Here is a 27,038-nt window from a genome sequence, read left to right as displayed (position 1 = left end):
GAGCACATACTGCTCTTGCAGAAGACCCAAGTTTATTTCCTCAAACCTTCATCGAGTGACTCAGAACTGCCTCTAACTCCAGCTCAAGGGACCTGACACCTTTGGATTCTATGGGCATTCATTTCACCACATTCACAAACTTTCATGCACACTCATAATTAAAACTAAGTGAATGTTTCTTATCAAGAAAGCCATCTGCCTGTCTATCCTGTGGGAAATCTGAGATATATATATCTCAGGAGATTCGCAGGAGTCTCTTTTTCCCATGGAAGACCAGTGTTCAAAGACTGGGCATACCATTGCTTTCCTAAGTGTTCTTGATCTCCCTTGTTCTAGGTGTCAGATAAAATGAAAAGCTAGAAAGGCCGCAGCTGCATGCTTAATGTCACGTAGTAGCCTTCTTCAATCAGATGGTTATATTTTTATTACAGAATGATGAAGTGGAGTTTGTCCGAACTGGCTATGGGAAGGACATGGTCAAAGTTCTCCATATTCAGAGGGATGGAAAATACCACAGCATCAAAGAGGTGGCGACTTCGGTGCAGTTGACTCTGAGGTCCAAAAAGGATTACCTCCATGGTGATAATTCCGACATCATCCCTACAGACACCATCAAGAACACAGTGCATGTCCTGGCAAAGTTCAAAGGGGTATAATCATTCTTAGATGCTTGCTACTTCTTGAGGCAAATTCAGTGCGAGCTCGTGTGGGGGCGGAACTTGCTTTTTTTAAGCTCTCATTTCCTTTTAACCTATTTTTGTGTATATGCCATTTTTAAATTTTTTCCTTTCTACCCTAAATTTTCCAGGCTTACAGAAAAGCTTGCTCCATTTTATTCATTTAATTTACTTCGTTAGTTAGGAAAAGGAGCTTCTGGGCAAATTAACTTGTTACCTCACATTGGAATAACGGGCAAGTCAAGGTCAAGGGTAGATTTCAGACTAAATTTAACACATGCGTTTCTTTGATCTCTATCACTTCTAGAACATGCATTTGTAGCAGAAAGTGCCATTGTTGTACAACCGAAGAGAACACTGATTATAAGATACTCTACTTATTAGCAAAAACATATTGTCAAATTTTGTGCTTCCTGTTTTAGTTTTCTGGTTGCTGTAACAAAATACCCCATACTCCAGGATGTGGGGGTGCAACTTAGGGCAGGCAGGGAGTTTATTTGGGCTCATGGTTTGAGGTGGTTCTCAACTTTCCTAATGCTGTGGTCTTCTACCTAGAGTTCTTCAAATTGGGGTGACCCCAACCATAAAATTATTTCGTTGCTACTTTAAAACCATAACTTTGCTACTGTTACGAATCGTAATGTAAATATCTGATCAGTGAGCACTAAAGAGGCGGAGAAGCACAGGCCGAGAACCGCTGCTAAGCTATGGAGCGGTGGCGTGGTTGGGAAGTGGTAAGTAATGCTGCTGTGTGAGGCAGTCAGTCAGTCTGTCCTAACTGTAGTTAGGAAGCAGAGAGGTGAAAGCTGGGGCTCAGTTTGCCTTCACCTTTTTATTTATTCTCCAATCCCAGGAGATGGGATGGGCACGCCCACCTCCAGGGTGGGTCTTCCCACTGTGGAGACGCTCAAGCAGACACGCCTAAGGATTGGCTGTTTCTGTGGGAACGCTGCAGCCCATTAGCAAGGCTCAGGAAAAGACGCGGCGCTACAAGCACACTGAGAAAAGATTCAGGAACACAGTTACTTTTTGCTTCTCTGCTGATAACTTCCTGTCATGCAAATCAGGTTTCTCTTAAACACACACGATGGGGCTGGTGAGATGGTTCAGTTAAGAGACCCAGAGGACTTGGCTTCTACTCCCAGGATCAACATGGTAGCTCACAACCACTTGTAACACCAGGTCCAGGGTATCCAACCCCCTCCACTGGTTACCATGGCACCAGACACGAACATGGCGCACAGACGCGCATGCAGCCAAGACACCCATACATGTAAAATAAAAAATAATAATAATAAAAAAAATACTGACAGGAGAGAGTCTCTTCAGGGATAAAAAGCTATGACCCGCCCCCAGAAACGGTTGCGAGAAATCAGGATTGGGCTATTTTATCTCCTTAGATCCTAGCTCTCTGTTTCTCTCCTTGGGAGAAACAACTCAGGAAAGAGCCCCAGGAGTGCTTAGCAATTACTCTTGGCTGGGTTTAGTGGTGGATATGGATCTTCCCAGCCCTTGTGAGCTGATGCAGAAGGGCTGCCATGAGCTTGAAGCTTGCCCAGGCTAAACTTTGAGGCTTATCTTAAACAAGCACAACACAACAAAAAATACTTTAAGCCAGAGATAGAGGCTTATAATTCTAGGTTTAGACAGCAGGGTCATGAGTTCAAGGTCAGACAGGGTTGTATAGTCAGTGAGTCCCCGACCTCAAAATAAACAAAACAAGCGAATCAGCTGAAACGTTTAAATAAGATGTTTTTGATCGTGAGCATTGCTCTCTCTCTCTCTCTCTCTCTCTCCAGATCAAAAGCATCGAGACCTTCGCTATGAACATCTGCGAGCACTTCCTCTCTTCCTTTAGCCACGTCACCCGAGCCCACGTCTACGTGGAAGAGGTCCCCTGGAAGCGTTTTGAAAAGGTTTCATCATCTATGTCCCTAGTTTAATAAAAGAAATTGTTAGCGTGGTTTGTGCTGGAATGGGATTGGCAACAGCTTTGTCCTCCTTTTCAGAATGGAGTCAAGCACGTCCATGCCTTCATCCACACCCCGACGGGAACTCACTTCTGTGAGGTGGAGCAGATGAGGAACGGTAAGAAACCGGGTTCTACCGTTTTAGTCTTCTTTGGTTTTTTGTTTTGTTTTGTTGTTATTTCTAAGCAATTCCTTCTCTTAACAAGGAGGAAAACTTTAAAGAATTTGTAAATCTTTTACATCTGAGATGCGGCTACACCCTAGGACTTTGGATTTTACATTACAAACTTACCTACTTTTTGGCTAAAAAATAACAAATGTGTAATTCTTTCTATTACAAAGTCTGGAGTTTGAGTGGTAGGAATTGTGTATTACCCAGTTTTGAAGTGAAATACTGGAAATGACCAGAATACAAATTTCACATTTTCTAACCAGTGTTTTTGTACAGTAATCTTGATACTGTACCAATGATCCAGTAACCAATATGTGAAATGACTAATGTTTCCCTGACATCTTATTCGCATAATTAAATACTAATAGTATTATAATCTCTTTAAAATGAGTCTCATTTAAAATAGCAACAGCTATTTAGCAGGAAATTTACAATCTAAAACTATGAAACATTATAATGTAGACATTATTTGATGAGATAATTAATCTGATCAAGTAAGACTCCTAAAGCCGATGTTTCATTGATTTTTTGAGGTCATGAGAAGCAGAATTAAGTAATCCATTCGGATTTGGAGCGAAGAACTCCAAAGCACAGAGGCCAAGATGGCGGAAACACTTCTCTCTCCATAAGAGACGCGTTAGTCAGCTCTGAGCCTTGCCTATTTCCGTTTCCTTTCCTCCTTCTTTCTCCATTAATGTTTCTATTTGAATTAAGTCTAGATATAGTTAAGGCTGTCTCAGGGTTTGAATAAAATATAATATTATACAGCGTAAAAACATTATTATGGGAGAAATCAAAAAGTTGCATTAAAACCAAAAGGACAATGTTGATCGCCAGATGCTTAGTCATGGGAGTGGAGCTCCCCGCTGCGCTATTCTCTAAAACAGCGCAGATGTATTCTCCATTTTTTCTTCCCTCCCTGCCTTTTCCTTTTTCCTCAATCTCAGCCTCTTTTCTCCCTCCCTTCCTTATGTGTGATTTTAGAGACAAAAAAGGGAAACTTTTTTTTTTTTTAGCTCACAGGCAACGTTCTCCTGCTTAATCTACCCTGACTACTGTCATGAAATTAGAGTGTAAGCCAGCTCTGCTTAACTCGGGATAATTTTTAAGTTTTTTTTTTTAGTAGAGTCACTTTAGGGAACCAGAGAGAAATGAGGAAAAATACTTTTTAGTAATAGATTTAGCTCAATCCAAAACGTTATGTATGGAATAGATTCTACCTAAGTCATTTTCGTTCTTTGAAATATCACGTCTCTAACATGTAGATGTGGTATATTTGCAGCAATGCTTCAGTCATGTCAGCCATGTTTTCATGTTGACTGACGGCAGGTGGCTGGAGACCACTGTATTGGTCAGCAGAGCTCCCAATCCATGTTCACAAACGTCTGGGAACTTAGCACATTCTCAATCCCATTCTTCAATTCCCTTTCAAAGACTATAAATGACTGGACATCCACCTGAGGAGAGCTGATGAAGATCAAATCCATATAGGGGAAGTGCTGGTGTCGTTTATTCACAAGCTATCGTCTGAGCAAGCAGGCTATGCTACCACAGAAGGAGGTAGATGAGGAGAGACACACGGACCTCTCCCTGATCTCAGAGAATCTATGGTAGACTTCATTACTGGAGACAGACTTCCAACAAATTCATTGCAACATGACAGGCTAGAGACCACAGTAGAGGGATTTAGAGACATCCTAGTGGAACAGAGATGGTCCAAAATGCAACTTTTCCCAAGGTAGTGTAGAAGGCCTTGGCAGGAGAGAAGAAATGTTTCTGCTGACTAAATGATTTGCACTGTGCTGGTCACAAGAAGGGAGTGTCTGCCTGGAGAAGCACTGGGATTTAGAGCAGAGGCAGGATGCAGAAAGGAATGGAGGATGTGGGTTAGGGCGTTCTGAGCACCTGCCTCGTGTGGAGCCCACACTGGACAGGTATTTATTTAATTGTTGAAAGGGCAAGACATGGGTAGAACAGTACTATGATCAGGGAGACTGGTTTCTCGGGGGACTGCCAGTGCTGAGCTAACATGCATCATCTAACTTAAAGGCGTTTTGCACAATAAACCACAGAACACATTCTAATTCCTATCAAATGAATAGCTAGTCAAGACCAGAGGCCTAGGGGGTGGAATAAACTGTGTTTGAGTTTGAGCTCTGTTAGTTAATGGCATGATGATGAACAAATGAGTCACAGTTCTTTAGTGGGTTCTCATCAGTAGTATGAGGATTCTGAGGCCCACCTCTATGATTGTCCAGAGAAATAATGATATGATTGCTAAATCCATTTCATTAAAGCTGTTGGCATAGTATCTGGCATGTAAGAACTTCTTAAATGGTAGCCATTATTATTGCTTAGCTCGACGACGACAACAACAACAAAAAAAATCGGAGGTCTGTAATGGTCAGTGAGCGAGTGTGTGTGTTATGAGTGTTTGTGTGTATGTGAGAGAGAGAGGAGGGGAAGTGTATAAATCTGTAAGGTCTTTATCAGACACTAATTTTGAATGTTTGCTTCTCAGCTGCTCACTGTGTTGGGAGCCTCTGGCATATTTAAGGGTTGGCACCTAGCTGGCAGAAGGGGGTGACGAGCCCTTGGTTCTGACCCTGCTCTCCAGCTCCTGGTCTGCCTCCATATTCACAAATCTGCCTCGTGTCCTCTCCACCACATGCCTCTCTGCTCTACTCTGCTCTCCCCAACGTCATGGGTGGAAACCCCACGAAACGCTGACCCCAAACAAAACTTTCTTCCCATAGGCTGTGCCTATGCTCTGTTCAGTAGTTGTGATCAAAGTGTGGCGAGCAGGCCGGAAAGGCAGAGAGGAACGAGTGAGTCACTTGCTGTAGAGATGAATTGGAGTGATGAACAAGGCGGGAGAGGTAGAGTTGCACGGACTGGCAGCTTATTGGAGATCACTTTGTGCGGCCTTCAAGAAGTATAACCAGCACAACAGGGGTTGAGTAGGGGCTGGAAGGTTGGTGGCAAAGGACTTGAAGGGGAAAGACTGGGAGCTAGAGAGAATATACACATGAAAAGTGTTTGGAGGCTAAAGACAGTGAGTTTTGGAATGAGGGGTGGAAATAGACTTGGGGACCATCAACAGATGGACGATGACTGACTGAAGCCCCAGGGACAGGAAAGGGAGGGAAATAGTTCTGGAAAACAGAAATAACATATAAGCTATATTCTGCAAAGAAACAAAACTGATGGAATGAATATGTATCTATCAGAAGGTAATTTAGTAGATTGGCTTACGTGATGTGGTCCTGGTGGTCCAACAGTTGCAGCCTGTAGTTAGTTTCCTAGTCTGTAAGGCTGGATGTCTCAGCAGCCTGACCTGGCTTGGAAGGCCTGGAGCGCTCCTGCAGAGCTGCTGGTCTTCAGTCTGTGTTGGAAGGCCCCAAGGACAAGCTTCTGATGCCCGTGAAGGAATGCCTCCACCACAGGATCGATGCGCTTGCCAGCAAGAGCACAGGCAAGCAAGCAAAAAGCAGATCCTTCCATCTTCCGAGCCCTTTTATCTGCGCTGCCTCTGGTACGCACTGCCCACAGTTAGGGTGGGTCTTCCTGCTTCAGATAATCTGATCGAGAGAGTCTCTCACAGGAATGCCTAATGCCTTGGGTTGGAGCTGTGTCCCGATCCAGTCCAGTTGACAACCAAGATAGTCATCAGGTGGCACGAGGAAAGGTGAGATAAGACGATAAGGCTCTGGGGACATTCCTCAGTTCAAGACTTTGGCAGAAGAAGATGTCTAGATAAAGTGGTATCACGGAAATAGAAGAAAACTATGTTTTTATTGGGATAGCATGAAGCAAAGAGCCCAGTTTGGGGAGGGGGAGTAACAGGTGATGCATCTCGGTTGTGGGGAAGTCGGACAGAATCCTTGGCCATCTTACCTTGCTACTCCTTATTTTGGGGTTCACCTTGGTCATAAATTGCCACACTGGATAAGTAGGAGATGTAGACACTGAAGAAGAAAAGCAGGCAAGACCCCTCAGACACAAGGTCATAAATGGCCCCTAGCACGTCCCCTGGGGAGATTCCCACAGTCACATTTGACTGCAGGAGGCCACGGAAATGTATTCTCATCGAGTGTCCAAGCAGAAGTGGAAACTGGTTTGATATTTGCCACAAAAGGTTAAGAAATCTTGGTTAAAAGCGGCCTGGAGAGGAACTCTAGACTTGGTAAACATCCTTGGTGTCCAGGAGGTAGCATTTGCCTGAGTTCTAATCACTAGGCCAGCACTGCTGAGTAGAAAGATCGGCCTCAGAGCGGTTCAAGTCTTTAGTCTCTGCAGATGGCTCCAAAGCTTCTGGGTACACACAGATCTGTGGCAGTTGTCCAGAAGTTCCAGTCAACTGAGCTAAAGCTCAGGCCGCTCTGACCTGATATCCTGCAGGGCTAGCAGGGCTGGGGTAAGAAGATTGATGTGAAGTAAGTGAATTCAGGTCCCTGTGTGCACTGGATACAAACGTGTGTACACAGGGCTCTGTGTGTGAGACCATTTCCACCCAGCCCCTCTTTTGACAGTAGAGGTGGATATTCTCTTTGTGGCAAAGTCCAATTCCTAATTTGCTTATTATCTAAGTGTTAAATTGGAAGGAACTGATACGAATCCACGGTGTCATCATCTTTGAAGCAGTGGAGCATTAGAGAGACAGCTCAGTGGGTCAGAACTCCTGCTGTGAAGGCACAAGAACTTGGGTTTGGATTCCTAACACTCATTGCATGGATGTTTGCGCATGAAACCTCCATACACTGCGGAAAAGACACTTTGATCCCGAGAGCTTTCTGGTCAGCCAGTCTAGTAAAACCAGTGAGCTTCCCAAAAGACTTTGTCTCCAGGCAGTTAGGAGGAGAGTATTAGAAGACGCTTGGCATCCTGTGCTGGCTACTGTACACGTGCACAGGGGTGCATACACTCACATACTCACACGCACCCACAACACATGTGCCAACATGCAAAACAAAGAAAAAAGAAGAAATGTCCTTGTGTCAATCCATATACTCCAACGTTTACAGCTCGGGCCAGTGCTACATGCCCTTGTGGTGTGTGGGGGGCCAGAAAGAATGGTGAGAATCCTGCCCTCCCCCCTCAACACGTAGTCACCCATGTGAGTCCCCAGGGGTCCTTCCAAGAGAATGAGTTTCACTTGGTGGACTCAACTTCTTCCTGTTTCCCTGAATTTTGGTTCAGGGAAAGTTTCTGAGTCTGGGATGATGTGGGTCCTGATGCCGCTCTAAAACTCACTGTATGGTTTGTTCTTGGTGGATCCTTTACAGAGACCTCAGCATGTTGAAAATTTGAGTATTTAAACGTCTGCTATTTCCTTGAGAGAATCAGGGGAGAGAAATTACCAACACTAGGGTCAAAGGCTGCTCTGATGTTGGTAACGTCCTATGCCCTGATAGGAGAACTAAGCTTTGCATACAAGACACGGAAGAGGCTGCTAGTGTAAGTGTCATTGGATCTTCAGGATGAGTGCTTTCTCTCCTGAGGCTTTGCTAAACCAGGAGCTTAGCTGAGCCCGGGGAACCACCGTGATCTGAATCACTAATTTGAACTGAATTAGTCCCTGAGCCTTTGAGATATTTGAATTAAAAATTCACAATTATTTAAGCATTTCGATGGCTCCCGTTCTGACTCTTAACTACAAAACAAAGCAAAGCCAAACAACAAAAGTGTACCAGCTCACACAGAGCTAGATAGAAAGATAGAAGGTGAAAGGGCGGTTGCAGATAAGAGATACCGTCTTAGATGTCGGATAAAGAAAGTCCTCCCATTTACTGAAGGCTACTGGGAGGCAGAGATAAGCAAAGGACATGATGTAATCAAAGCCCAGGGCAGGGCAGGTAGATTTAAAGGGTGACAAGCGGCAAATGAAGAAGTAAGGAGGGGGTGGTCAAGAGAGACTGCAGCTCTTTGGTTCCTGCAGACACAAGGTCCTAAAATCACCTTGCTTGGCGCCAAGTTGAAGTAAAGCTGAGTTAGACCTCTGCCTGGTGATGTCATCTCTTTCACTCCCAGAATCCCACAGCCTGGACTTTGAAGATCCTTGGGGGTGAGAATGGATCCACAGAGGCAGACCCTTTAATTCAGTGACTCTCACCCTTCCTAACACTGTGACCCTTTCATACAGTTCCTTGTGTTGCGATGACCCGAACCGTAAAGTTATTTTTGTTGCAGCTCCATAGTGTAATTTTGCTGCTGTTATGACTCATAATGTAAATATCTGTGTTTTCTGATGGTCTTAGGTGACCCCTGTCAAAGGTTGAAAGGTTTGTTTGACAACTCACCCAACCCCCAACAAGGAGTCGAGACCCATTGGTCGAGAACCACTGATTTAGTTGATCTTTGCCTCTCTCTAGCCCTTCACGAGTTTGCAGTTTGATAGTAGAATGACTTAATATAGTTTTAAAATATCCTCCCTTTAGCTATTTTCGTCCATTTTTGGAGGCGTTAACTGTGGAAGCAATTATTTTCTTCACGACAGTCCCCCCCTCAGCCCCCACAGCTCAGTAAAGCTTTTTGGGCTTTTTTTGACACCTGATGCGTAGGTAAGGTTCTGGCTTGTTTCCTATTCCTTTGAAGTGAGTTTCTCTCCCTTCGAGAGCGAACGGGTGGATGCATGCTTCTCTGAGAGATAAACCACAATCTGCTCAGTGTGTAGGAGGACACTGGGAGCTGGAGAGATTATACTCTAGTGATGTGAAATGTGGAAAATCTTCCTGTTGCATTAACCCTCGACCATGGTGGTTCTGGGAGAAGGTGGGGTACAGGCTCCTGGTAAGATCACGGTGCTCCCATGGCACGGTACCCAGATGACACTGGTCCTGCTCGGATTGCTTCTTTTGGATCTACACTGGGATCTTTTTAGAGTATGCGTGTGGTGGCATATTTTTAGTTGATGGCCCCATGCATTTGAGAGCCTCAGGTTTTTACCAGTGCTCAGCAGGCTGGGGCACTGCCAACAGAGAAGATAAAATAAGCCCTCTGATCTCAGCCAGTCTGTCTAACGTGTGCCAAGGAGGAAAAAATGCTTTCAACAGTCGGAGAGGAGAGTTCTTGTTGGTTTTGTTCAGAGTGACGGAGGGCATCAGAGTCTGTGGCTTCTGCTCGGACAGAACTGGTAGTAGTTAATCGTCCATGGGAACGGAAGACACGCTGTGGGAATCGGATGCCAGAGCACACTTGAAAGTGCAAGGCCTTTCTCTTTCTCCAGAGTGCAGTGAGAGAGTTAATCATCTCAAGATGGCCAGCCGGGGTTGATATGTGTCACTCCAGAGCTGGTGGAACACAGGACCAAGGCTTTGGCTCCAGGGTCCGTTGAGCCTCTAGGGCACAGGAAACGTTGACAGGTGATTAGTGTGGGTGTGGGAAAGCCAGTTGCAGCAAGGTCACCATGAAGACTTTCCCAGTGCGGTTAGGATATAGTGGCTTTAGAAACATGTCAACTTCAAAATCCAGGCATGGCCACCATCTGCATCTCAAAGATGAGAAAATCAAGATAGGAAGAGGGAAAGGGGCTCCTCCAGAGCCACTGTCTCCATGGGCACGGAGAATGCTGTGGTAGGAAAGGCACTGGGACTTGATCTGAGGGAACTTTGAATGGCAAAGCTGGGCATTCTAGACCTGCAATGCTAGACTGCAGTGTCCTTAGGAGTAGCATCGTGGGAGGAGCCGAAGCTCGCTGAGCGAAGCCAAGCTTGCGGATCAAAGGCAGATGCATTGAGAAGATGGGAAGCACAGGGCCTTTAGCCTCTTTTCCCCTCATCTTCTCATTCACCTTTGAGGGATTCTACTATTGGTTTGTTTTAGTGCTGCCTTCTGTTTCATTTTTTTTGGGGGGGGGGAGGTTGTTTTCCAGAAGAGATGGGGGAAAGCATTTCAGATCACATGGCTTTGTACATACGGTAACGATTGGAGTTATTTTTCACTGGCAATGCATAGGAGGTTTGCTCTTTTAAAGCTCTGTTTTTATCCTTTTAAAATTATGCATGCTGCATGTCTGTGTTGAGTGTGTACACACGAGGTGCCCACAGAGGCCAGAGGTGCCAAAACCTGCAAGGGCTGCAGTTACGGGTGTTTGTGATCCATCCACATGGGTGTTGGGAGCTCAACTTGTGTCCTCTGCAAGGACAGGGACTGTTCTTAGCTGCTGAGCTGTCTCTGTAGTCCCCGTAAATTTTTAAGGAATACCATGCTTTCAAGACACACGGGAGCCATTTTGGAAAGTGATGCTTCACCAGTCAGTGCCGGTGACAGACAGAGATACTTTTCAATGGCTGAGTCCCCCAAAGTGCATGGGAGGAAGGAACCCTCTGCTCTCCTGGGAAGCCCTCTCGACGTTCTGAAATGAGACAAAGGGAGCTTCAGGAAGGAGAAACGTTGCACAGATGGGGAATGATCTAAAAGGGGAGCAGAAAATCACGGAATCTCATGGTGTGCGGCTGAATTTAAACCTCACCTCCGCCCATTTCTAACTGTGTGAGGACGGACACAGACATGAAAATCTCCTGCACAAAGACATTTACTCCGGGGACTTTTGAGGACTAAGTAAAAAAAAAATGTCTTGGAAAGGCATCAGCCAAAAGCTTGCCTACAAACTGGGTGGTTTCAGTCCGAGTTGAGGCCCATTTCTTCTTCTTCTTGGCTTCCTAGAGTGTGAGAAATAGAGGTGGGCGGGGGAGGCAAACAGTAACACTGGTGGAAATCCATTCTCTAGGCGGGAGACTCCATTGTGACGTTGCTGCTCCTTGACCTAAGTCAACCTTATAGTTCTCCAGTCAACAGATAGCTGTTATGGGCCCTGCTGTTTTCTAGAGTTTGAAACAGACACTGCAGTTACACACGGATGCTGTGGACCCAGTGCCTTTATCCATTTAGAATCCAGGCTGGGCATGCACTTGTGATGGCAAAGCACCGACGTAGCATGCAGAAGAACCTGTGCCGTTCTGTACCTGGAACAGAAAAGGAAAGCACAAAAAATGAAATTAGACAAAGCAGGCCGGATGAGGGCATTGGAAGGCTGCCGGCATTTTCTCCTGGGCTCTCTTCAAGTACAGCATCCAGGGAGAGCTTCTGAAAGTTAAGTTTTTCTGTCATGCCAGTTTATCTGAGGATTTTCTATACAGAACCCTTTATTTAATCAGAACATACCGATCTACCACTAACCTCTGGCCATTGTGTTCTCTGATGGTAGGACCTTGAGTAGCTTCGAAAATATCAAAATATAGGCCTTGCAGATCTGGCCCTGGAGTGAGTTCCAGCAAGTGAAGCCACACAGGTGGGGATGCCATGGGGATACCAAGGGAAACCATGGGATTCTAAGAGTTTTGATGGTGCCTCTTGACCCTTCTTGCTATATAACCCCATATGTAGCCCAGGCTGGCTTCTAACTTTCAGCGGTTGTCTTGTCTCCCTCCCACGCATTGATATCATAGAGGTGGGCTTCCATGCTCACCCCTTGGGTTTTAATTGTGTCCTGTGGATTATGTTCTCCTTTCTATGACCACACAGTGATGTCCCCGATCTCTGACTTTTGACTTTTAAACTAGACAGGCTATGAAGCCTAGGTATTTGTCAGGACTGACTTACAGACGGAAGAGAAGTAGGCTTAGGGACCCTGCTTTCTGACTTTGTGGTTTTTAATAGCTCCCTAAATGTCCTCTGTCCTCAGGAGCCTGTGCATGCATAGAAGGTCTTAGGGATTTGCTTTACTGAAATTTTGTGGTTCTGCAGTTGTCTCGGTCCAGCCAAATTCCCTCACCTTGTGATAGTTTGTCCAGGCTGCCTTACCCATGCTCAGGAAGAAGTTTCCATCCACTGGGGACAGCTGTTGCCCCAGGACTCTGCCTGGCTTTTGCTGTCAGCTGCCCTATCTCCTGGGAAGAAAGTTCCTTCTTGTCTACCCTGGACTCTCCCAGTGTGTCAGTGTGATGCCCCCCACCCCCAGGTCCCATTATGCTGCTAAAGCTAAAGTTTGTTCAAAATGTAAAGATAAAAAAAAAAAAAAAAAAAAACCTCTTCCCTAACTCGGAGCAAACCCTCCATCATCTGGGTCTTTGCATTGGTTAAATGCATCAGTAATGACCCCAGAAAGCCCAGGGTAAGTCAGGGTTGCATGAAGGGAAAGGAATCAAAGACTTCCTCCTGGAGTCGTTTACCAAGAGCAAGCCCAGGTCTGAGTCCTCTCCCTCTCTCTTCTGTTATCTCCAGTCTGTTGTCTGACTGAGTCTGTGTTTGCCTGTCTTATCAGTCTGTCTGTCTTATCCCTAACAAGGGGCTTTTATCCTGTTTTATTAAACAGTATGACACAGAACGCGTGGCATGGGGAAGGAGTGAGGGGTGTCTTAAGGAAATCTTTTATGGAGGTTTATAGGGACCGACACTACTGAGCCCAGCTGACCGAGACACAATGTTACCAAGCAATATGGGCATGCTGCCTTCAGTATGTGCGGCTACTGATGGTTATTTCGTAAGAAGGCTTTTGTTCTGTTTGCCGTTTACAGCAAGTGATTGCCATAGCACACATGCAAACACATATACATTGCTCTCTGGGTTAGGGGCACAGACCTAATTTCCGGTTAAAGCTATACATTAAGTTAGGGTGTAAAGATCGATTGTGTGGGAAGTCCAGGGCAAGTAAGGTTGGTTGTTTAACTTTCTTTTAAAGGCAGACTGAACAAACAGGCTGGGCACACAGTAGGATAGCTAACTTAAGTCTCAAGTGACCTCAGGTGCATTATTAACTCTGGCTATGAGGTCTAGCGCAGGTCCTAGCTTCTTAGAACGTCAGGGATTTTTAATGACATGATATTGCCACAGGCATTAAGTTAGCACTTGGCACTCTGGTGAGCAGCGTCCTCTAAATGTACCCATCACCTTCCATCACCCATTCTCTTAGGAGGGGAGAGAGAATGATAAATCGCTCTCTTCATTGTGTTTATCCCTTCTCCAACCCCTGATCCTTCAGGAAGCAGCTTCAGCCCGAACCCAGAAGTCTGTGTGGATATCGAGCAGACAGACCGATGCCTGGGTCCGCGGCCTCCTCATCCCCGTCTGCGTAGTCTTAGTCTCAGACAGGTCCACGCCAGTACTCACTAACGAGGCTGTCTGGTCTTGGCTGGGCTTATTATGCCCACCAGGGCATCAAGATCTTCTCAGGGTAGAGTGGTGACTGACACCACCAGCCACTGTAGATCAACCAGAGGACATCCTGCAGGAAAGGGACCCCAGTGTCAGAGACAAGACAGACACTCTCCAGGGGACCCCATCAACTCATATCAGACTGCTAGTTGAATGATTGGCATCTTGCATTGTATAAGATGGTTTGCCTGAGACACCTTTGCAGGTACCGGGAGAAAGCTGTGTCAGCTTAAGTCTATATGTTCTTAACCCTTCTATTTTCCTCAGGTAGGAGAGGGCAGAGAACCTGGCAATCCAGAGAGAAGGAATCTGCAGGGACGAGTGATCAGTAAAGATACCGTTCCGATTACACTCACCCTCCCCTCTCCTTCTGTCTGACACAGGACCTCCCGTCATTCACTCTGGAATCAAAGACCTCAAGGTCTTGAAAACAACCCAGTCTGGATTTGAAGGATTCATCAAGGACCAGTTCACTACTCTCCCTGAGGTGAAGGACCGATGCTTTGCCACTCAAGTGTACTGCAAGTGGCGCTACCAGAATCGGGACGTGGACTTCGAGGCTACCTGGTAGGGCAAACAACTGCTAGGACCGAAACCTGGGGCAGCTTAAGGGATCCTGGAGCAAAGAGGAGACTAGGAGACTTAGAGGCCTGTCAACTCGATTCTTAGTCTTTAGGATGGCACCCCATCCCCTGTGGGGTGTGTGTGTGTGTGTGTGTGTGTGTGTGTGTGTGTGTGTGTGCACATGCACACATGCATTTGTATGCACATGCATGTGGAGGTCAGAGAACAACTCCAGGTGGTGTTTCCCAGGTTTTCTCCCCCCCCCCCCACTTTTTTATGACCAGCCTCTTACTGGGACCTGAGACTTGTTTATTCAGTGAGGCTAAGTGGCTAGGCCAGGCTCTGTCCGTGTTCTCAGTGGTGGAATTAAACAGGTAGCATAGTGGATAGCTTTTGATGTGAGTGTTAGAGATGGAACTTAGGTTCCCAAGCTCACATGGCAAGCTATCTTCCCAGGCCTTCTTTTTCAAATTACATCAGTGGCTCTCAGACATATGCGTACAATGGAATTACTCAAGATAATGTTAAAATAGAGATCACGGTACTCACTCCTGGGCCTGCTCCTGAGTCCCCGAGTGAATTTGTATCTCTGACAACACCCTAAGTGACATTTCGTCTGCTGGACTCCATCAAATGAAGATAATATCTAGTCGTACGGTGGTGCAAAGGGGTCTGAACTAAGATTCCCAACCCGTCCCAGTTTGTGAGGGATTGTCTTAGTTTCAAAACTGACATTTCCATGCCCAGAAAACCCCTTGGTTTTGGACAAACGGTGACAATTGATCACCCAAGGCCAAGCTCCAAGTTCTCTGATATTTATAGAAGCATTCTGTAAATGGGCCGAGGAGAGAGCTCATTTATAAAGTGTTTGCATTGCAAGCATGAGGACCTGCATTTGATCCCCAGAACTCATACGTACAAGCGGGCACAATGGTGTGTACTTAGCCAGCAGTGGGAAGATGGAGCCAGGCAGGTCCCTGCAGCCCACGGACAGCCAGCGTAGCTCAGTAGCAAAGTTCAGATCAATATCAGAGACCTGGTCTGCAGAATCAAAAGCTTGGAGAGCAACTGACAAAGGCACCTAAGGTTGACCTCTGTGCTATACACACACACACACACACACACACACACACACACACACACACACACACACACAAACACACACATGTGCTTGCATAAGCACACATACACACAGAGAGAGAGAGAAAGAGAGAGAGAGAGAGAGAGAGAGAGAGAGAGAGAGAGAGAGAGAGACTCGGAGGGAGGGAGGGAGGGAGGGAAAATGACAAATTCTTAAGCCATGTAAAGTGTTTTATCATAACCCTGAGAAGGAACAATTGGTTTCTGAACTCAGAGCTATCAGAGCTATGGAGATTGAATTCCTTTGCTGAAATGCTAATCATTAGACATCTACACCCTGGGATGAGCTGGATCTGTTCCTCCTTTACAAAGCACTCTCTCCCCCGCTGGTCGTTTTGTCTGCTCTTTTGTATTATGGAGAAGCTTTTGAATGCTTGGAAAGAAACCTCACCCCAGTCCTCTTTTCCCTTGCTTATTTCAAATGCTCTCCCTGGTAGCCAGAGCCTGATATACTGGTGTTGAGAGAAACATCACACTGAAGGTGCCAGGCAGGGGAGAGCTGCAGGCCTCAGAGGGGAACTGCTTTACTTTCGAGCTCAGATCTGTCATCTCCAAGTGGGGGGATGATCACAGCACTGCCTCCATTTTATTGAAGGTTCTAACGGTTTTAATCATACAACGTGTTTGGTTTATGGAATGACACTAAGCCCCTAAGCCTTCAAGGATGGATCCATGACCTGGAGAGGGTCTGTGTTTGGGAGTCACCCTTACGTGTCTGCATGCGTGGTAAAAGATTGATGCTGAAACACTGTTTGGCCTAAGTATCACTCTATGAGAAGAGGTAGCTGCTTAGTGTTTGTTTAATGCAGTGTGTGTGTGTGTGTGTGTGTGTGTGTGTGTGTGTGTGTGTGTGTGATTTTAGCATTACAGAATAAGAATCCTTCCTAAAACCATCCATAAAATGGTTTTCTGGGCACTCCTACTTTCTAGCTTTATAATGCATTTTTAACAAACCCTATGAGCTCCCCCAATCTCCACCCTTGTGTTCTAGGGGCGCTGTCTGGGACATTGTCCTAAAGAAATTTGCTGGGCCCTATGACAGAGGTGAATACTCACCTTCCGTGCAGAAGACCCTCTATGACATACAAGTGCTGACCCTGAGCCAGTTTCCTGAGGTATGCTTTGTCACTTGTATTTGGAGGATGGGGAGGAACTGTGTCTCCTGTCAGCTCTGAGGAAGAGTTGAGTGTTAAAATAGGAGAGTGGAAGACACTTGAGAAGTGACATCTGCTGTTGTTCAAAAGCTTGTTATAGCAAGTGAGAAGACAGCAGAACATGGGAAAATCTGTTCAACCTAAAAACACCGGCCGCCGCCACAGCGCTGTAGTTTTGTTGAGAATCCCTTTGAGTTTCTTCAACCTACCACAGACTTAAACTTCAAGTTCAGGCCACTTCCATGCCTTGATGGAAGGATAATTAGACACAGGGTGTATGTGTCAAGGCATAAATGATAGATGTAAAGAAATTCAATCCATCGTTCCTTCCATCCAGTCACCCATCCATCTACCCATCTATCCACCCATCCATCCACCTATGCATCCATCTATTTATCTGTTTGATATTCATGGACATTGTATCTCTGGTAGGACTCGAGAGATACTAAGATAACCTAGACATGGTCCCTACCCTCAAATATTTATCACTATGCGAACACAGAAAACAAGTAAAAAATGTTAAAAGATCAATAATAGGTTATTATGGGAATATTGGGGAAGTCTCACTGAGGTATAGAGGTGCCACTAGCTACATTTCCTGGGAGAGAAGTATGCTGACTCTTCAGGAACAATAGGGGTAATCTGGGTTTATACTCAAGGGCTAGGGGACAGGATAAATGTGGAGACGGGAAACAGGCATGACATAGACATTTACTGTTAAGGGCCAAGTACATGTGACCCCCGAGGAGGGAAGCATTTTCCCATGTGCAGGCATAAGGTGGAAATGGGTCAAGAGGACATTTGTAGATTTGTTTGTAGAATAAACTTTATTCTGAGCCACAGGGTCCTCTTAGCACAGCAAAGTATAGTGTAGTAAGATTTGCCTTCTAGAGTGAGCACAGGAAGCAGTATGACAAAAGTCACGATGGACCACGGGGCTAGGAGGCTTGTGGGATGATGGTGTGGCCAAGAAAGCATGGGCCAAGGCTATGTTGAATTAAGAGAAGCATCGCCTGGACCAGCTTGACTCCTCCTTCTTAGTTAGCACCATAGCATCCTTCTTGTTGCTTCCTCTGCCTTGTCTACCTCCACTGGGTGGGGTTGGTAAAACTAAGCTGACAGATTCTTCAGGTGCCGATAGCTCCCCCAGAATTTTTAACCCAGTAACCTGGAGACTCCTTCCAGAACCTGCCAGATCTCTACTAGAGACGTGTTCCATGAGAGAAGGCTCATGCCACAAGTCAGCACATTCTTAGGGCTGGAAGTGGACCGGAGAAGTGGATATGGCTTGACATAAAAAAAGAATATCTATCTACATGATCCAAAGGAGGAGATGGGTCACCCAAGGGCTGGGCTGGCTTTTCCCATGATGTCATGTTCTGGCACAGTATGACAAAGAGTCAGAATTTTAAATTACAATATGACCTTTAACATGAGTACTTTCGTCAATTAGAAGAGTATAGTCACTAAATCTTTATGTCATGTATATGGGTCTACAATTTTGCACTCATTCTAGGACCTATGAATGTTAGGGACCATCCTTGGGAGGGAAGGAGTGGGGAAGACATTAGAATGTTGACCGGCCAGTTTCTGAAGGCCGATTGGATGTGGAAGGGATCTCCCAGATTCCCACCTCAAGGAGCTTGAGCTCTTCATAGAAGGTTTAATATTGAAGGGAGAGGAATGGGTCTGCTATCAGTTTCATAGGAAGACTAGTGTGTGTGGAGGGAGGGAGCGATTGGCAGCAAAGGATCATGGGAGGTTACCTTAAGAAACAAGCATGGTCACAGGAAGTAAGTGGTCAGGATGGATGAGGTAGACGGAGGAAGAGAGAGTCTCCAGTGCTCAGTGTAACCCGTGCTGTTGTGAATTCCAGATAGAAGACATGGAAATCAGCCTTCCAAACATTCACTACTTTAACATCGACATGTCCAAAATGGGGCTGATCAACAAGGAAGAGGTAAGAGACTTTACAAACAGTGAAAGCACATTTCTGCCCCATCTCCCTCCAGTCTCCTCGTCAATTTGGGACAATATCAACACCTAAAACCTGTAGCAGCTGCTCGCTAGGGACCATATTTAGAGCTGTCACTGATTAGAAGCCTCTTTGGCTCTGGGTCTTTCAATGCCTGAGGCTGAGTACTGCAGAAGTGGATGAGTGATCACAGGGGAGGCATATTAGTTGCAGGGAGAGACAAAAAGAAGGAACAGAGTGTGCCCAAGGAAACAGCTCTAAGATCTCCTTGGGAAAGTGCCACCCAAGGTCTCAGCTGTGTTATTCTCCCATCATGAGGCAACAGGAAAGGAAGGCTGTATTCATTTTCTTTTATCAATGCCCACCTTTCGATTAATCAGTCGATTCAGCAGCACACAATACACTTGGGAGACATGGAACTGTGTGCTACAGATGGAAAGAACAGGAAATGGATGCTTTCGAAGAGAGCCTTTGTCTCAGGAAATAGACCGCCCGACTTCCTTTTAGCTGTGACAATCAAATTGTCTGACTAGGCAGCCTGGAGCCCTGATTGGTGGCCTCTGTGGTCACTTCCTGGGAAATCAGAACTGACCCTGCTCCATGGATATCTTTAGCCACAGGTCTTTTGACCTGTCTGCAGCATCTTTTTGGGTAACTGCTTTTAGTGTGAGAGGGAGAGAGGGAAGGAAGAGATTGTTGCTTTGAATGGCTCTGTGGGTGGAAACCACACTGTCAGATGCACAAGCTTAACAGAGGAGTCTCTAGAAACTTACAGCCCGAGACTGCTGGCCAGGAGGCACCCTCCCTCCAGTCCCTGACTTCTCTTTTGCAAACATTGTTGATTGGTTCCACTGGCTCAGACCCATCTGCCACACAACACATGGATGCTTGCCCTGGTGCTGGACATTGAACACCAGGCATACATATCTTGTACGAGGTGACCTAGGGCTCTGGTGGTGGAGGAGGGAAAGTTTGGCCTCCTGCTTGCTGAGTGGAAAGGACAGGCAGCCCTATTTACCTCAGAGGAAGGAGAGGATGGCAGTGAGCTGCATTTGTGAAGGAGGAGGAGGCATTTGGGAGTGATTTCTTGCTGAATGGCAGGGGATAGATCTGAAAGCAAACTTAGCCATGTCTGCCAGAGGCAAAACAAATGAGCTCCAAACAGAAAAAACGGCCAGACTAAGGCTCAGCTCAGGGTACATCAGTTCAGGGGGGGTTTCTGAGGTGTCTACTGAGCCTCAGGCTTGCATCCATCCCTCCAGAACTAAGTGGATGTCATTGCTGCAGAGGGAGTGGGAGGTGGAGGGTGGGAAGGATAGGGGTGGGGAAGGGGAGGGGGAGGGGGGAGAGGAGAAGGAGGGGGGGGGGCAGAGAGCAAAACAAAATGCTGCAGCAAAAGCTCTTTCAGGAGAGCCTCTCTCTCTTCTCTCTCTCTCTCTCTTTCTCCAAATTAAACACACACACACACACACACACACACACACACACACACACACACACACACACATCATGAATAAAGTGTCCTCGTGCACGAGGACAACCTATGAGAACCTATGAGGCACAGTGACAACTGCTGGGGAGCCACGAGTGACAGGGTGGGAAGGTAGAAAGACATAATAACACAGCAGTCTAGATATTTCGCATTGCGCTCACAGCCCTGTGGGCCTCAGAGGCTCTTCCTTCAGAGTGTCTGGATTATAGCTATGGACAATGATTGATGTGCAAAACGCGTCATCAGAAAAGGTCACCGAATTCTAGAAAAAAGCAGGATTGTATAATGCATTTAGGAACACCCATATCCTAACGTCTTACAAATAAGATGCCTCTTGGCGGCCGGCGGGCGGAGCGCTGTGGTCAGTAGACCACTTGCTGTGCGAGTATGAGGACCCGAGCTTGGGTCCCCAGCATCCAGGTGAACAGCCAAGCACTGTGACATGTGTCAGTAGTCACAGCATTGAGAAAGTAGAGACTGTGGGACCCGTGGAGGTCATGGGCCAGCCAGTCTAGCTGAACTGATGGGCTGAGGGCAGGAAGATAGTTCAGTAGGTAAAGGCACTCGGTATATAACCCCATGCTGAGCCAGAGCCCTGAGCCCTGTATAAAGGTAAAAGGAGGATGCTACTACCCCAAATTACCCTCTGACTTCCCCAAGAGGGGTGTGACACACACAGTGCCCTTCTCAATTCCGACACACACACACACACACACACACACACATACACACACACACACACACATACACACACACATACACACACACACACCTACACACACACGTACACACGCAGATATATACATATGTCACACACATATACACATTTACACATAAGTGCAATAACCCAAAACCCCACACAAAACTCTCAAAATTCCTCTACTTTCTGAAAAAGCAGGCTCTGCTAGACTTAAGTCGTTGTCCTGCAGAGGAGTTTCCCCGTGACGATGGGACATTCTTGCTTTAATATTGGCTCACAGTAAGGAGAACGCTGCTGGCCCCAAATCTCTGAGGTTGCCCCGTGTGCTTCCTCTCCAGGTTTTGCTGCCTCTGGACAGCCCCTACGGCAAAATAACCGGGATGGTGAGGAGGAAGCTGCCTTCCAGGCTGTGACGTATGGCTCCAGCCAGTTGTGATGCTTGGGATAACTGTGTGCTCACCTGCAAAAATTTCCACTCAGGATACTGATTGCTCTGCTCTGTGTGAAGTAATTGCTCTTCTGTTCCTAGTTTAGCAAGGAGCTTGTAGCTGTGTGCATGTGGACCCCCGCATTAGCAGACACAGCAGGCTCCGTGGCCTTGGGCAGATTCCTTTAAAAGTACCGGGCAGTGATCGGAGAATCACAGAGATATTTCTCCTTGCTGTTCTTGTGCCCTCTGCCTTAGACTCCGTCTTTAGGATCCGATCGTTAAGGAAACAGTCGTAAAGCACTGGCTGCTGCCACATCCGTTGATCTGAACACGAGATCAAACACTGTCATCATCCTAGGGATGTCTGGGTTGTACCAAAAACGTAATAAAACCATGTGAAAAAAAAATCATCCTAGTGTTTTGAAAATCTCTGGCTGAAGCTCCTCATGGAGGAGGGCAGGGGGGCTTGAACCTCCAACCCCAGCTGAGGAGTGATTTGCATTTGATTGAGGCTCCGAGAGGAAAGTCAGGTTTGTTTAAGGGTGAGTCTCCTGGTCTGTGGATCAGACTGAAGGGCACACCTAGAAGGGGTCACATGAACCCAAGCTGGCCTTGACGGGGAGAGAGAAAGACCATGAAGTTGGGTGGGTGAGGAAGGTCTGGGATGAACTGGGATGGGAGGTGACTATTATCAAAATACATTGTATAAAATTCTCAAATACTTAATAAAAACATTATTTTAAATGTTCAAAGACTATTTTTAAGTTCCTCTACCAGTCAGCAGGAATAAAGGCAAGAACATAAAAAAGAAAAGAAAACCCTTTGGCATTTGTAACTGACAATTTATTTCTAGGCTAATGATGACTTTATGACCTTGTAGTGTGGCTTTATGATTTTTACAACCCTTGCAGAATACTTAGTACATACGGGGACCTTAAAATGAGTACACCTTGTTTTTGCTTGAGGAGTGGGTGTCCCTCCCTCTGGTGTGGAGTCTCTTTTACAGTCAGCAGCTAGGTGGGTGAAAATGCACGTGGAAAGGAGGTTCTAACACAGGTCTCTGAAAATGTTTCCTAAGACTCTGGAAAATGGGATTCGTGAATGAGATTTACTTGGGATGATGTACTTTCCTGACTCTTCCAATTATGAAAACCTACTGCTTTCATGATCAGAGGAATTTAAGCCTAACTGATGACTGAAAATGGATTCTGACTGGAGAGGTGATTAGCTTGATTCATTACGTGTGCTCTACAAAGCTTAAGAGGAGGTCTTTAGAAATGCACAGTTAAGACGTGTGTATATGAACAACCCACCAGCTTTCCTGTGCTTTCACGTGTGCCCTTTATCTTTAACATGCCAATTTTATGTGCATGAATGTTTTGCCTGAATATATCTGTGCTTTATATGTTTACTTGGTGCCCACAGAGGCCAGAAAAGAGCCCTGAACCATAGGACTGGAGTTACAGACAGTTGTGAATTGTCACGTGATTGAACTCTGACCTCTGGAATTTTGCTACTGTTCTGGTGGAGGTTTCTTTCACACCATCCAAATCTCATCCCATAGTGAAAAACTTGGAACTGTTGGAAAGACCCCTTTCTTTGCCTTCCTGGAATAAACTCATATCATTCTTCACTTTAAAAAAAAAAATACCTGGCTTCCCCTTCCCTTTTGTCTACCCTGTCTTAAATGAATTACCCCTTGGAGATAGTGTTTTATATATTTGCCCTTGAAATAGAATTAGACTTTCATCAAAGTGTAGAAATTTGAACTTTTCTTTTTCCAATCCTTTCAATACTTTTTTTGGTGTGAAGAACGCTTGGCTGTGTGACCTTTGCCCTGGTAAGTGGCCTTTGCAAACCTTTGTGCCTTCTGCCTCCATGCCTTGGTTGAAGGAGGAAGTCAGATACAGTTCCAAAGCCACGCATTTCAAGTGTTCCCACCAGACACACTCCAGCTTCTGAACGACGTCGGTTTTAAGACTCCACCCCTGTGCTTCATGTGTTTCATGGCCTGGCTCTGGTCTCTCAGTGGCCGCCTTCCTTCCATCTGCCTTATCTTCATTTTATATTTTTCTGTTAGTTATTTTACAGTTTCATACAACATTTTTTAAAAAGTATACCTCTACAGAGAGCCAGGCCGACCCAGTGCTTTCCCGAAGGCCCTGCTATGTGGAGAAGGAGCACAGTTCCTTCTCAAAAAATAGAAATGCACTAACAAAAGCCGGCAATACCCCGAGGCCAGAGCCATGGGGGAGCTACAGCTTCCAAACCTGAGAATCCAACCCTTTCCGCCCTAAAGGGCTGTGGCTATCAGTCCCAAGGCCACTGTGTGCTTGGCCTGTGACACAGTTGTGATATCCTGTGCTCCCTTTGTACAACATTGCTTACTTAGCTTCCCGCTGACCTCACCCCTCCGTCTGTTAGCTTCCTGTTGACTTCATCCCGTTTTCTTCTGGAACTAGGGTCTAAGATGCTATCCTCTTAATAAAGCTGCTTGGCTTAAGGCATAGCTCACACAAGACCTCTTGGTCCCAGCTCTCTGTCTTCTTTATCTTCCTACCGTGGTCATCCTCTTTAAGACTGTCTCTGAAGGTGACTGCACTGAACCACATGTTCAGGTCACATTGCCCACATCCCCCTACTAATTCCCAACTCGTCACCCTTTCCCCTCCCACCCTGTCTTTTTCTTTTCTTTTCCTTAAAACGAACTTGCACCACTCAAATATTCTTGGGTGTGAGGTCTTCCATTGTGGTAGGGTTGACTCACCAGGGGCTGCGCTCTTAGAAGAAATCTTCTGTCTCTCTCTCTCTCCCTCAGCGACTAATAATTGCCAATAGCGCCATGGCTATGCCTTGGAATTGTGTGTCCAGCTCATCCACCTCTCCACTGGGGATTTGTCTGGCTTCAGCCTGCACAGGGATTAGGAGTGCTGTGCTCTACTCAGGGGGTATTGGTCCCTTACAGCTCCCCACCACATTAGACTCTTACCTTCCTCCTGCCCTCTCTTTCTCGTGAGGGATCCCTGAGCCTTGGGAGTGGAGTGCAGCCTACTTGTTCCTTTTAGGCCTGAGAAACCTGCAGTCTCTTATTCTCCACACTGTGGCTAAGGGCGGCTCATTCTATTACCGTCTCCACAAACTGAAGCTTCTCAGACAAGGAACGAGAGACTCCTTCATCTGTGGCTGTCACAATGAGTGATAGGAGTCAGCCTGTTATCTGATAGTCGGTGATAGTCAGAATATTATCTGGCAGCACAACAGAAGACGGTGTCCCCTGGGGCCTGGGACCTGTCTACCTATAGGCTCTTAGCTGAATAATGGTGCCAGATAAGGGCCTCATCCTGCAGAGTAGGGCTGGTTTAAACGGAAAGTTGTTTGATACTCCACGACACTCACTCATGCCATTACTACGGCAGCTGGCACATCTTTCCAGATCTGGCATTAGCGTGTCTTACAGGGCTCACAGCTGAATGACTGAAGATTATGTTTCTTCTCTGGTAGCTTGCACAACACCTTCCAGCTCCATGCAAGCTAGCCAGTAGGGATGAAGCTTCCAGGCCTGAACACCTTGGATTTTGTCATGTTCCGTGACTCGAACTTGTATTTCTTCAACAATAGAGTCATGCTATCAAGTTCTGAAGAGTCGTTAAGAGCTTGGAAACACCCTGCAATGCTGGGGGGCAGGGGGGTTCTATGGTACTTGGCTGGCTAGTGTTATGTCAACTTGACACAAAGAAGTCATCTGAGAAGAGGGAAACTCAATTAAGAAAATGCTTCCATTAAAAAAAAATGGCCACCTGTAAGCAGCATTCCTCCTTGGCTTCTACGTCAGTTCCTGCCTCCTGGTTCCCACTCTGTTTGAGTTCCTGTCCTTACTTCTTTGGATGATGAGCTGTGATGTGAAAGTGTAAGCTGAATAAATCTTTTCCTCCCAAACTTGCTTTTCATTATGGTGTTTCATCATGGCAATGGAAACCTAAGACAGAACCTTACTGACCAGCAGCTACAAAAGAAGCCAGTCATACCCAGCACTGAACTCTTACGTATTATCCTGCCCCTGTCCAGTAAGGGAGTTGTTGTCTGTTGTAGGTTAGCTGCATATTCTCTCTCTCTCTCTCTCTCTCTCTCTCTCTCTCTCTCTCTCTCTCTCTCTCTCTCACACACACACACACACACACACACACAATTCTCTCCGTGTGTGTATGTATGGATATGTGTATTTTAAGGTGTATGTGTACATGTATGTGTATGTGTATACCACTGTGTCCCATCTTCCCTCTCTTGAGCATCTCTCCCCATAGCCTTCACCCAGACTGGCTCTTAGGAACGCTCGAGCGTTTTTGAAGCCCACTCGGGCTTAAGGATATAGTCATTTTGTACCCTTTCCCAGAAAATATGGGTTCATGTCCCTGTAAGGACATGAACTTGGTTCCATTGGAGAACTCGTTTCCACTCTATCCTTAGAGCATAAAAGAATCCAATAGAAATTTACTGCATGAGGAATGCAAGCAATCGAACACAGAGGTAAGTATCCTGTTCGTCTTTTATGAGAAGGAGAGTAAACATAGAAAGAACAGAAGAGTAGTCTCCCTGCTGGATTAGCTTCTGGGGGTTGCTGTAACAAGTCACCAAGAACATGGTGGCACAAAACAGCAGATATATATTCCAGCCTAGTTAGTTTCTGTGGCCAGTTGTCCAAAGTCAATGTTTTAGCCTGGTTGTGCACCCCCTGAAAAGCCCCACCCGAAAAGATTCTGTTCTTGTCTCCTTCAGGGGTTCTTGACTCACAGCTGCATCACCTCCGTTTCCATTTCCTGGGTCATACTAATTCCTCTGTCAGGTCTCGGTCATTGTATGGCTCTTGTCATTGGATTCCAGATCCATTCAGACATTCAGCGTGCTCTCTCCATCTAAGATTCTTAAGTTAATAGGCTCTAGAAAGGGTATTTTTCCCACATAGATCTCAGCAATTAGCATTTGAGTTTAGTAACTCACTCCAGAAAGAGGCCAGTAGGTTTCTCGATGGCATCTCTGCTGGAACACGTGGCTTGTTAGCTACACACAATTACCATTAGTTACAATTCCCATCAGACTTGGAGAATGGCCATCACCTTCTCCACAATCCGGCCTCACGTAGACACCCATACATTCATGAAGGGATTGGACTTTGGGTCCAGATGGTACCAAGTTGCAGGATAGGTTCTATCAGTCCCTAGTTGTGTGACCCGAAGCAAGTTATGCTCGAAGCTTTGGAGCTCTCATTTCTGAGGTGGCGCTGATAGCTCCACTTATCTCACAGGACACAGTGACACAGTGTGACAGCATTATCTGTGGTGGCACCTAAGTTATAATGCCTTTGATTCCCTGCAGCTGGATATCTATCTGTATCTTTGGACGAAAGAGCCACAGAGATAGGCTGCCCCAGACGGACTGGAGACTCAGGGATGCTGCCAAAACTCAGGCTCACCCACCTCTATGCTGCCATCTTCATCCTCAGACATGGACAATAAAGTGACTGCTAAAGAGGATGGGAGTGCTACCACTTGAGACCAAAGAATTCATTCCCTCCAGGGATGGAAGCTTTGGTCCTTGGTGGCTGATTATCAAATCCCT

General features: G+C 46.1%; 1 protein-coding gene across 1 annotated transcript in view; it reads left to right on the top strand.

Annotated features, from left to right (window-relative positions):
- LOC116895289 (uricase) overlaps window positions 1-21,832 on the top strand; it is a 34,827-nt gene extending 12,995 nt beyond the window's left edge. Inside the window, exons 2-8 of the mRNA XM_032896601.1 lie at window positions 432-650; window positions 2,477-2,593; window positions 2,687-2,765; window positions 14,354-14,537; window positions 16,666-16,789; window positions 18,705-18,788; window positions 21,334-21,832. Coding sequence (XP_032752492.1) covers window positions 432-650; window positions 2,477-2,593; window positions 2,687-2,765; window positions 14,354-14,537; window positions 16,666-16,789; window positions 18,705-18,788; window positions 21,334-21,408 — 882 coding nt within the window. The 3' untranslated portion in view covers window positions 21,409-21,832. The remainder of the gene's footprint in view (window positions 1-431; window positions 651-2,476; window positions 2,594-2,686; window positions 2,766-14,353; window positions 14,538-16,665; window positions 16,790-18,704; window positions 18,789-21,333) is intronic.
- The last annotated feature ends 5,206 nt before the right edge of the window (window positions 21,833-27,038 follow it).

Source organism: Rattus rattus, chromosome 3 (genome assembly GCF_011064425.1).
Source record: "Rattus rattus isolate New Zealand chromosome 3, Rrattus_CSIRO_v1, whole genome shotgun sequence".
NCBI lineage: Eukaryota > Metazoa > Chordata > Mammalia > Rodentia > Muridae > Rattus > Rattus rattus.
Note: the sequence above shows the minus strand (reverse complement) of the source record. Positions and strands in the feature narration are given on the sequence as shown.